This window comes from Octopus sinensis, linkage group LG27 (assembly GCF_006345805.1).
Source record: "Octopus sinensis linkage group LG27, ASM634580v1, whole genome shotgun sequence".
NCBI lineage: Eukaryota > Metazoa > Mollusca > Cephalopoda > Octopoda > Octopodidae > Octopus > Octopus sinensis.
The window spans coordinates 18,947,834-18,960,912 of NC_043023.1; the positions used below are offsets into that span (position 1 = coordinate 18,947,834).

Below are 13,079 nucleotides of genomic sequence, written 5' to 3' on the forward strand. Positions count from 1 at the left end.
TGTGTGTGTCATTCCTCACACACACACATACACATACATATATGAGAGTGGAAACACAAACGTTTCAAACAACTACATACAAAATTAGTAAAAAAGGCGCCAAAACACAACTCACTTATCATTCCAACACATTTGCAAAGACACACAGACGGTGGAATTGCTATAACAATACAGAAAAGGTAAATTGGTTTTTATTTTACTCTGTATATATTTTATTATATAATATTATATATAGATATATGTATATATAATTGCAGTATGAAACAGTGTTTGTGTATAAACAGACGACACTTATATATAGTTATTATAATAAGAGATTAATAAATGTATGCATCCGTTTAACCCTTTCGTTACCAAACCGCCCGAATTTAACTATTCATATTTAAATGAGAATATCAGAGCAAATCTCTTTAGTACATTCGTGAAAACACTTATTATACTTCGTAAACACTTCAACTACAGTTTTGTACAAAAATCGAAGTGTAATTTTAATTCCGTGAATTATGGGAGATTTTTTTCCGAAATTGTTCCTATTGTGTTTTCAAATTTGTAATTCTGACAAAAAATGGATACGAATTTCATTATATCAAGCAGCGAGTCAGAATTCGAAGGATTTTCTACTGAAGACCTTCATAAATCTAACTCTATGACTGAAAAAAAAGCATCTTTATATAAGAGTGAAGTTGTGTGTCTGTCTCTTACGATTTAGATTCCTAACTACTCCCACATTTTGCGGTGCAGTTTAACCAAAAGCGGGTATCTTATAGTCGTGATTCATATCGAGTCCTTCTGGGTATTAGCGCGCGTCTACGATGAGTCTACGATTTTAAAAAAATTTACCATCATATTTTTCCTTTTTAATGCATTTTTTCGCTTTTATATAGGGGAAGTAACTCTAAAAATATCTACGATGTGTCAACGATTTTAAAAAAAATTACCTTAATTTTTTTTCAATTTTTAATGCATTTTTTGCTTTTTTGGCTATAACTCTCTAAAAATGCTTATATAGTTATTTCCCTTACAAACCCGAGCAACGCCGGGCGATACTGCTAGTTAATATATAAGCGTACACACACATACAAACGACACACACACACACTCTCTCTCTCTCTCTCAGCCACATGCATATACATTTGCACAAGCACATAGTAATTAATATATAAGTGTACACACACATACAAACGGACATATACATACACACACATACGCACACAAGCATACATTACACGTTCGTGTCTTGCCCCTTGCCGCAACAAATTTGCACAAAAGGTAAATAAACCAGAAGGGGGTGGGTCAATGTTTCATCGTTTCGGGGTCGATAAATTAAGTACCAATTACGCACTGGTGTCGAGGATTTTTCCCCAATTTATATCACAGCTTCCGACAAGCTGGGGGCATCATTTTATGAAAAAATATTTCGCAAATTTTTACAATACGACTCACACTCCACGCGCAAACTCGAGACCGATTTAGGCATATTATTGTTTTGTTTTTGTTGTTTCTGGCCATTCAAAACCATGGGAGAAGCCTTTTTGGTAAAAAAAAATAAAGAAAATATTCAAAAAATATCGTTAATATTTTTATTGGGCGACGAAATTAATCGATTTAAGAGATATAGCTGTTATTTCTAGCACATGTAGAAGACAGAAGAAGAGGTAAATAATTTGATCTCGAATGCTGCGATTTCATTGGTTAAAATTCTTAAAGTTAAACTACGTTTAAGTTACGAATTACAATTTTGTTTTCAATTTTGTTTACAATAATGTTTTCTTTTGACACATTCTACCAGTATACGAAGTTTCAAATTGTTTAGTTAACTAGGAAAATCTGGCCTTCAAAATGAAAAGATCCTATATGGATATCTATATATATATATATATATATATATTATTATATATATTATATATATATATATATATATAGAGAGAGAGAGAGAGAGAGAGAGAGAGAGAGAGAGAGAGAGAAAGAAATATGAGCAACTGAAATGTGTATATTCATGAATGTAATCTTAATATACAGCAAATATATTAATAGGTGAAGGTATAATGTATACATATTTTCGACCCAGCAAGACCATCTTGAGTTTTAGTTTATACATCCCACAATGTATAGCTTCTTCTCATGTCTACCAAATACTGCATTTAGCAGAATATACACACATATTAGAGAGGTCGTCACAGATTATATAACTATATAATGAAGGAAAATCGTTTTGTGAAAGAGAGAATGTCTGACAATTATAGACAAACTGATCGAAGGCAGATTTCTCATCAATCCCAAAAAACAACAACGGATCTTTTCCTTTTGAACGGCACATGTCAACACAATTTCTAGTTAACTAAACACTTTTAAACTTCGTATACTGGTAGAATGTGTTTATAAACATCATTTTTCTTGGTCTTGGCTTTATTGAGAAAATTCTATATGTTGTAAGATATTCCACTTAATTCAAGCATTTCGGCAATTTTAACCAATCGCTGGAGTCTATTTTGAGTGAAAACATTCCGTGCTGTATGAATATGTCCCTCGTTTAAGAAACAGATTGGGTTTATTTACACTTGCGAAGAAAAAAAGATACCCTTCCCCCACCCCTAACCATGACTCACCCTAACTCTAACCCTAAATCTAAAATAGATTGAAATGCAATAGATCGATACTAGGGTTATAATTATGGGTGACAATTTCATATGACACCGCTATGGAAAATGGGAATTTTTTCTAGCAGTGTCAAATGAAAATGTCACCCATAATTATAACCTTAGTATCGATCTATTGCATTTCAATCTATTTACAGATTATTTACTGTCATAACAAGCCAGAGGATATTTCTTCTTGTTTTAGATCTCAAATAACATTTTCTTTGGAGAAAAATTGATCGATTTCTCCAAAATCAAGAGAGGACTGTTTCTGCACAGTAGAAGTGACGGGAAACTGTTCAATCTCTCGCGCCTGCGTGCCAAGACCAAAATCAGAAACGTCCTGATCAAGGAGATGCTATTTGCTGATGATGCCGCTCTGGTATCACACACAGAAGAAGCCCTCCAAAAGCTCATTAACTGTTTTGAGCAAGCATGTAACGACTTTGGCTTAGCTATCAGCCTTAAGAAGACCAACATCATGGGTCAGGCTACACTGGACATCCCAAACATACATATTGGAGACCACAGATTACAGGAGGTGGAGAAGTTTACCTATCTTGGCTCTACCGTCACCTACAACCTATCCCTTGACGCTGAGCTCAATATACGCATTGGCAAGGCAGCCGCTGCGATGGCCCAACTCTCCAAACGGGCGTGGGACAACAATAAGCTGGCCAAGACCACGAAAATGAAGATCTACTAGGCATGTGTACTTAGCGGACGCTATACACACGCCAAGAGCGTCGCCTAAACATCTTTCACCTGCGTTGACTCCGGAAAATCCTCCGCATCAAATGGCAGAATCATATCCCCAACAAAGATGTCCTCAAGCAAGCAGGAATACCAAGCATGTTTGCACTCCTCACACAAAGACGTATGAGATGGCTTGGGCATGGTTAGCCGTATGAAAGATGCCAGAATCCCCAAGGACATACTCTACAGAGAGCTTGCTAGGGTACTAGGTCTGTGGGTAGACCGCTCTTACGTTACAAGGATTTTGCAAAAGGGACATGAAGGCCTGCAACATCAATATTAGCAGTTGGGAAACAATTGCCAGCAACCGTGGAGATTGGGGGACGTACCGGGTAAAATGCAGTACTGAGAGAGAGAGAGAGATGAGAGAGAGAGAAGAGAGAAAGTGAGAAAGACAGACAAAAGACGTCATCAACAAGAAACTATGACATTACAACCAGCCAGGAACAGTTCTCGCTACATTTGCGGTACCTGCGAGAGGTTGTTTGTCAGATGATAGGACTACACAGCCACAGCAGGAAATGTGTCAGGACATGAAATATGTAAAGCGGACTGGACTATTTATATTAACTCCTGGACATAGACTCATTGTCCCGAGACAAAAACGATGCCAACAACATACACTACATACTGTTAACTAAAATAGTATTAAGAATCATTAAAATTAAGATAATATTAATTGTTAGGCAATCTTTCGTTGTAGTAGTAGCACGTTTCGTTCCGTCGATTTCCGTAGAAAACTTAAATTTTTTTACATATGGCCTTGCGGGAACATTTGAAGAATGAGAGCGAAAAGAGACTAAGAGAAAGCGATTTTATGACGAGGGGGAATTTCTTTTGAAGTTATCAAAGCCTTTATGTACATGTGTGTGTGTGTGTTTGATGGGGTGTGGGAGACAGACAGTATGTTGTGTAAGTGAAGTGCTTCTGTTAGTGTGTGGTGTGCAGAGACAGAGTAATGTGTGAATGAGAGAGATAACTGAAATTTTTTACTCGGGTATGTATGTGTAGATACATACATAGATACATACACACACACACATACATGCAGACATACATATACACATACACACCGAGTAAAAAAATTACACTGATCGGGTACCTACATACATAACACACACACATACACACATACATAGACATACATACACATACATACACACACACATACACATACATAACACTACACACACACACACATACAAGCATACATACATATACACATACACCGAGTAAAAAATTTCAGTTATCTCTCTCTTTCACACATTACTCTCTCTCTGTCTCTTCACACACACACACACTAACAGAAGCACTTCACTTACACAACATACTGTCTGTCTCCCACACCCCATCAAACACACACACGGGGACTTCAAAAAGAAATTCCCTCGTCATAAAATCGCTTCCTCTTAGTCTCTTTCGCTCTCATTACTTCAAATGTTCTCGCAAGCCCATACGTAAAAAAATAAAATAATTTGTACGGAAATCATCGATGGAAACGTGCTACTACAAACGAAAGATCGCCCCATTCTACCCGGACACAACCCGTGAGGTGTTCAGAGGGTTTGCAGCTATTGATTCTACTGAGGAGATCCTCCCTGCTCACAAAGACGTGTGTCTCCATTTCCGTGAGTGGTCGTAACCCCTGCGAGAGTAAGGAGAATAATTACCGTTGTCCCTTTTTTTAATGAAGTACTCATGAATCGTAAGATGTGTTTGGAGTCAGGTTTTTGGGGTTTATAAAATATTAATGTGATGATAATAATAATAATAATATGATTTTTCTTTTTGTATTTTTAAGTACAAAACCTGAAATTTGTAGGAAGGGGACGAGTTAACTTCAGGGACTCGAGTGCTCTACTGCTTATTTTATTTACCTCGAAAGGATGAAAGTCGACCTCAGTGGAAGTCATACTTTGAAAGGAAAGACGTTTGGGGCACCAACTCATGACAGACAGACGAAATATAAAGAGGGACCTTCACTGTGGGCTAGCTAGCAAGCTGGTCTTCAGAGAAGGGACTCCTGGTTAGGTGGGAGGGGCATCTGGTGCCCAAATGATCGATCGTACTCGCCCTCACAGTGTGTTACCTGATTGAAGAGAAATAAACAATGCACAGACACACTCCCATTCCTGATTGATTTTATTTCTAGTTTGACAAAGCTATTTACGAACGAAATGCTGTTAAGCAATTAATCCGGCATCTTAGAGATTCTACCAGTATTTAATATTGTAGCAAGTCAGGAAAGCTATTTTAGTTGTTACACCATAGCACGGTTCTGCTATGTCATTCTCCAGCCCATCGGGGGGGCATATATGGATCCTAGAGGTAAGTTCAGTGCCATGAAGAGAAGTGGGAGTTTTAATTAGTCAGCATTTCACTTGTGGCAACTTTGCTCTGCGAAATTCTGTATGGCATCAACTCACTACTCTGGTCATGTTATGCCCACTATATTTTCGTTTGGCTAGCTCCATTCCCATTAGTTTCTAATTCCTTCCAACTCAATCTACTATGCAAGCATGGACAGTAAATGCATGACAATGGTAGTGATATAAAATCTGCAATGTTTATTTACTTATGTTGGTGAACTATCCAGTTTTATCTTACTGCTTCTTTTCCTATTTCAGATTATCACAACATGTTGACGTGAAGGAAATCTCTCCATTCAGAAGTGTCTTTGATTCTCATCACCTAAGGAAGACGATGTATTTATAAGGAGCATTCATGAATAAGTCTACCTCTGTATATAAATACAGTCTATAACAAGGAACAGCGAAATATTTTTCTTCTGTGGAATGTATGGAAGAAACATTGCATTAAATTATCTGAATGAAGTGACAAAAGTGAACAGAATGTATTCATGGAAATGAAAAACACTTTATCATTGTGAAGTGTATGATAAGTAATTCTCTCAAAATGAATAATTTAACTGTATCAGAAAACCTTGATAAAGAGGAAAAGCCATATCACTGTAATATCTGTGGAAAATCATTTTCTTACAGTAGTGACATTGCTAGACACAAACGTAAACATACAGGAGAGAAACCTTATCATTGTGAGATCTGTGGTAAATCATTCTCTGTAAGCAATATCTTAACTGATCACATACGTACACATACAGGAGAGAAACCTTATCATTGTGATATCTGTGGTAAATCATTCTCTCAAAGGAATAGCTTGACTGTTCATAAACATACACATACCGGAGAGAAGCCATATGATTGTGAGATCTGTGGTAAATCATTCTCTCAAAGCCCTCACTTGACTGATCACGTACGTACACATACAGGAGAGAAACCATATCACTGTGATATCTGTGGTAAATCATTCTCTCAAAGTCATCACTTGACTAATCACAAGCCTTCACATACTGGTGAGAAAACTTATCATTGTGATATCTGTGGTAAATCATTCTGTGAACGTAAAGCTTTAACTAACCATAAGAAGATTCATATTGGTGAAAAGCCATATCAGTGTGATATCTGTGGTAAATCATTCTCTTGTAATAGTGAATTGGTTTCTCACAAGCGTACACATACAGGAGAAACCTTATCAGTGTGATATCTGTGGTAAATCATTCTCTCACAGCAATAACTTGACTGATCACAAGCCTACACATACAGGAGAAAAACCATATCACTGTGATATCTGTGGTAAATCATTCTCTCTAAGTAACCACTTGAGTAGGCACAAACGTACACATACAGGAGACAAACCTTATCATTGTGAGATCTGTGGTAAATCATTCTCTGTAAGTAGCAACTTGACTAGGCACAGACTTACTCATACAGGGAGAGAGACCATATCGCTGTGATATCTGTGGTAAATCATTCGCTAGTAATAGTCAATTGGTTTCTCACAATCGCCTTCATACTGGTGAGAAACCTTATCATTGTGAGATCTGTGGTAAATCATTTTCTCAAAGGCATCATTTGAATAGACACACGCATACACATGAAAGAGAGAAGCCATAATCTCGCATTAGTTGTAATTCATATTTTGCAAATGGTGTTGTAACTACACACGAAAATGTTCATACCAGACACAACCTATGTAATGGTCGTGTCTGTGTTAAAGCATTCTCTCATAGACCTAACTTAACTCTACATGAACGAATCCCTACATGAGAGTAGCCATGTCCGTGTGACATGTGTGGCAAATGATTCTCTTGAAAAAGCCACATGCATAAACATGTGGCTATTCACAGAGACATGTTTCTGTCTCAATGTCAAAATTGATTAAGTCATAACGATAATTAACACTAATTGGTCTGCTAAAACACAGGCTTTTTCCTTTCATCAGTTATAGGAATTTCTTAATAAAGAATAATGAATAAAATATTTATTTTGTCCTTGTTTTTTTTTTTGCTCTATATCTGGACCCTGTTCCCTTTCTACCTTAAACTGTCAACTGGCACAAAGTGACGTCCCTTCAATACTACCTTCCTCCTGCCAGTTTTGAGCTATTTTGTCTTGCAAGGTCCTTGGGGGCCCTGACGGTTTTGTAAAGGGTTGACATTAGGAAATGCATTCTGCTGTAGAAAAGCCAAATCAGACAAGGGAAACTGGTGCAGCTCATGGCTTTGTCAGCTCCGGTTTGAAGCATCCAAAATATGCCTGAATGGAAAACAAACATTAAACGATGTAGGAAGTATTCTTCTGAATTTTTGTGAAAGTTAATCTTTGAAAATTTTTCCTCTTGTCATTTGTGACGAGGTTCTCTTGTCTTTTGAGACAAGTTCAAGATAAAGGAGAGACGACAGGGTCCTTTGTCTCTGCCTGAATGGGAAACAAACATTAAACGATGTAGGAAGTATTCTTCTGAATTTTTGTGAAATGTTAATCTTTGAAAATTTTTCCTCTTGTCATTTGTGACGAGGTTCTCTTGTCTTTTGAGACAAGTTCAAAATAAAGGAGTACGACAGGGTCCTTTGTCTCTGCCTGAATGGAAAACAAACATTAAACGATGTAGGAAGTATTCTTCTGAATTTTTGTGAAATGTTAATCTTTGAAATTTTTCCTCTTGTCATTTGTGACGAGGTTCTCTTGTCTTTTGAGACAATTCAAAATAAAGGAGTACGACAGGGTCCTTTGTCTCTGCCTGAATGGAAAAAAAAACATTAAACGATGTCGGAAGTATCTTTAGCAAGGTGAAGCGCTTGTCCTTTGACATGCACAACAGCAACTAACATATCTCTGAATCTCATCTATGTGTTTTTATTTGGGTATTGTTGTGTCTATACGGTGATTTGAACTCTTGTCTCTTGACAAACAGTAATTTTCGCCCTTGGGGAAGAAAATTTCTGAATTTTTGTGAATGTTAATCTTTGAAAATTTTTCTTCTTGTCATTTGTGACGAGAGTTCTCTTGTCTTTTGAGGCAAGTTCAGAAGTTCAAAATAAAGGAGTACAACAGGGTCTTTGTCTCTGCCTGAATGGAAAACAAATGTTAAATAATGAGGAATCAAGTATTTATAGCAAAGTGAAATTTTTTTTCTTCTTTTTGACTTGCAACTGACATATTTTGCCTTCATCTTCCTCCAACGTATTGGTAATAAATATACAAATATTTCTGCTGTCTGCTATTTTAGAACAATACTTTGAATGTGTCAAGCAGGTAACTGGCAGAAACCTAAGCACATCGGGTAAAATGCTTAATGGTGATTCTTCTGCCGTTACGTTCTGAGTTCAAATTCCGCCAAGCTCGACTTTGCCTTTCATCCTTTAGGGGTCGATAAATTAAGTACCAGTTACGCACTGGGCTCGATGTAATCTACTTAATCTGTTTGTCATCTCTGTGTTTCGCCCCTTATGGGTAGGAAAGAAATACGTATATCGAAGCATAAAAAGCATTCTGAACACTCTGAAATCATCAGAACACCTGAATTTATCTCGTAAGTTCAACAGACCATTGATTACAATTCCAGAAAGTCATGAGGTCAATTGCAAAGGATCTGCATGTGTCAGAATGAACAGTCAGAGATGTCGTCCACGAAGACATCGGATGAGGAAGGGTCTTATATGATGAGGAAGGGTCAATTTGTCAGAAAAAAAAACAAAAGAAAATCTGTACATCAGATCTAAAAGGCTCTTAAATTGAAAAATCCAGCAGAAGGTTTGATTTGCTTTTTTGTTTTTTGGGGGGGTCTTTTGGGGGAGGGGGGTCTTTTGGGGGAGGGGGGCTTAAATGTATGTATATATGTATGTATGCCATCTCATGTGGAGGTCTAGTGGTTAGAGCAGCGGACTCGCGATCGAGGGATCGCGGGTTCGAATCTCTGACCGGGAGATGTATGTGTTTATAAGCTCCACGCAGCTCCAGCAGAAGGTAATGGCGAACTTCTGCTGACTCTTTCACCACAACTTTCTCTCACTCTTTCCTCCTGCATCTTGCAGCTCACCTGCGACGGACCGGTGTGTCGTCCAAGGAAACCGGGAAACTGGCCCTTATGAGCCAGGCATGGCTCGAAAAGGAACAAACAAATACATATACATTAACTGAAGAAATGACAGATGGTTATGTGCAGACCCTTCTGAAGTTCCAAGTGTCATGCATACAAAATTTCCTGCAACTGTCATGGTTTTATGGGTTGTCAGCAATGAAGGACATGTGATCCTACTTCTTTCCACAAGGCCTTAGAGTTAACTCTGCCTCCTACACTGAGGTCCTGGAAATAATTGTTAAACCCTGGATAGACAGTGTATGCAATGGAAGGCCATAAGTGTTTCAGTAAGACTCTGCACTATCACACATGGCTTTAGTAATACAAGAATGGGTGGGTGGGTGGAAATTTTCATGATCACATAACCCCTAACATTTCGCCTCCTAATTCTCCAGATCTCAATCCATTGGACTCTTACATGTGGAGTGTGTTGAGAGAGAGGTCAATGAGCACACCCATAACACTAAAGATTCTTGAAACTGCCACAGTCAGTAGTATGTCCAAAATGAACCAGGAACCACTTGATTCAAGCATGTAGATGATTTAGATCTCATATAGAAGCAATTGTTGAAGCTGAAGGTTGTTGCTTCATTGAATAACATTACAGAGAAGAAGGTTTATTTTTATCCTCATAGCATTTTTTGATAAGTAAAGTTATTATCTTATTGTAATGGACACAGGCTTGTGTGTCACATAGCTAGCTGGAGGCAATGGCCTCTTAGAGCTAATCACCAGCAGCATTCGTCCTATTTTTCTGGACTGCCATGCTAGCTTGGCGATAACTATTAATACCCTATACTGCTGCCATACATACATACATACATACATACATACATACATACATACATACATATACACACATATATACATACATACATATATATATGTATGTATGCCATCACATGTGGAGGTCTAGTGGTTAGAGCAGCAGACTCGCGATCGAGGGATCGCGGGTTTGAATCTCTGACCGGGAGATGTGTGTTTATAAGCTCCACGTGGTTCCGGCAGAAGGTAATGGCAAACTTCTGCTGACTCTTTTGCCACAACTTTCTCTCACTCTTTCCTCCTGCATCTTGCAGCTCACCTGTGAAAGACCGGTGTCTCGTCCAGGTGGGGGACCTATACGCCAAGGAAACCGGGAAACTGGCCCTATGAGCCAGGCATGGCTCGAAAAGGAACAAACAAATACATATATATATATATAGGAAAAAAGCAACAAGAATGGATTAAAATATCGGTACAATTGTTTCGTACGAGGACATCTTAATAAGCTACAAAATAAGCTTATTAAGATGTCCTCGTACGAAACAATGTACCGAGATTTTAATCCATTCTTGTTGCTTTTTTCCTATTTGTAATCACCCCACTTGTCGTATGGTTAACACCATATAGATTTCCGGTGCATCCTAGTTAAGGACCATACTCATGTGAATTCATTAGAATTCACTTGAATCTCAATCACTTAAACCGTATATTTATATATATATATATATATATATATATATATATATATATTATATATATATATATGATATTAGGAAGTAAATCCAAACTTACCGGGAAAAATTAGATTTAGATTAAATCTAATTTTATGGTATAAATATATATAGTATAAATAACTAATAATAAAATAATAATAATAATAATAATAATATATAAAAATTTATAAGTACAAATTATTAATTAAATAATTTTTTTAATTTAACTTTATATTTAAATAATTTAAATTTGATTTTTATATTTTATATATCTTTTATTAATTATTTATTTCTATGTATTGGTTATGATTTTCACTGTTTGATTTGCCTAATAGTGGTTTTTTTTATCTCTAATTTAATATATATATATTAATATATATATATATATATATAATATATATATATATATATCAGAGTATGTGACAGAATACTTAAGATTAGATTAGTGCTTCATCATAGTTAGCAACCATTATATCAGCCTATGCTCCTCAGTCGGGGCTACCCGATGGACAGAAAGACTGATTCTATGACACTCTAATGCAGACTACCTCGTTGACGAACGACAGAGACCTTCTCTTTGTGGCTGGTGACTTCAAGGGTCACGTGGACGACATGCTGGGGGCTTCATGGCGTACATGGAGGCTACGGTTATGGTTCCCGCAACGAGGAGGGAACCAGGCTGCTGAGAGTTCTGCGATGCAAATAATCTTATGTTTTGCAACACTAACTTCAGGAAACCTACAAGCCACCTAGTCACCTACCGATCGGGCCAACATACCAGCCAAATTGACTACATCCTTGCAAGCAAAGGGAGAGATGGCTGCTTATAAATGCCAAAACTTCCCAGGTGAAGAATGTACCCCACAACATAGACTGTGGTAGTTAGTGACTTTAGGATCAGGACTAGGAGGACACCAGAAGACGACCACATGGAGAAGAAGGATCTGGAAGCTTAAGGATCCTGCGAATGGACAGAGATTTAGGGACATGCTACTTGAACCTTTAACGAAGTAGAAGGGGATAGAGTATCACAGTGGGGTAGAGGGCAACTGGACGTTCTAAGGGACAACCTGCTGAGAGCCACTGACCAGATCTGTGCTGGTGCAAGTCCCTTCTCGGACTATATATATAAATTAACAGAGTGATGGATAAAAATCTATGGGTGTAAAGATTTCAGAAATTTATAAATAGAAGGTCTTACAGCTGTTTCAAGGATATTATTATATCCCTTCATCGGAGACCTCGATGAGAGACGGTGTGAGAAAATGGTTAAGTCATAGTTAATTTAGATAAGATACGATAGAGAGAATAGAGAGTGAAGTGGAGGAATGAAAATAGACATGAGATATGCAGGGATATTGTATCTTAAGTTCTATTATTTAGGCAGAAGGTTATACATATAAGATTCCTGTACTTGTGATTAAGGTTCCAGTAGTATTTATGATGGTCATTCCAGCACAGAGTTTGTAAATTCTGTTATGAATCGGAATATTATATATATATATCATCATCATCATCCTCATCATCATCATTTAGCATCCGCTTTCCATGCTGGCATGGTTGGACGGTTCAACTGGGGTCTGTGAAGCCAGAAGGCTGCATCAGGCCCAGTCTGATCTGGCAGTGTTCTACGGCTGGATGCCCTTCCTAACGCCAACCACTCCGCGAATGAGTTAAATTTATATTAGGGACTTGTAACTAATGTCACCGGAGTCATTCGGTGACGGCAAATTGTCAACAGCACCGCTTGATTTTGTATGTTAGTAAT

General features: G+C 37.5%; 2 protein-coding genes across 2 annotated transcripts in view; one reads left to right on the forward strand and one right to left on the reverse strand.

Moving 5' to 3' along the window:
• LOC115225278 (E3 ubiquitin-protein ligase MIB2-like) overlaps positions 1 to 6,204 on the reverse strand; it is a 17,241-nt gene extending 11,037 nt beyond the window's left edge. The window contains exons 1-2 of the mRNA XM_036513916.1: positions 6,147 to 6,204; positions 1,444 to 1,462 (exon numbers count right to left, since the gene is read on the reverse strand). Coding sequence (XP_036369809.1) covers positions 1,444 to 1,462; positions 6,147 to 6,204 — 77 coding nt within the window. The remainder of the gene's footprint in view (positions 1 to 1,443; positions 1,463 to 6,146) is intronic.
• Positions 6,205 to 6,308: 104 nt separating this feature from the next.
• Positions 6,309 to 13,079, forward strand: part of LOC115225418 (zinc finger protein 239-like) — a 29,991-nt gene continuing 23,220 nt past the window's right edge. Inside the window, exons 1-3 of the mRNA XM_029796377.2 lie at positions 6,309 to 6,404; positions 6,603 to 6,849; positions 7,016 to 7,183. Of these exons, the coding sequence (XP_029652237.2) occupies positions 6,309 to 6,404; positions 6,603 to 6,849; positions 7,016 to 7,183 (511 nt within the window). The remainder of the gene's footprint in view (positions 6,405 to 6,602; positions 6,850 to 7,015; positions 7,184 to 13,079) is intronic.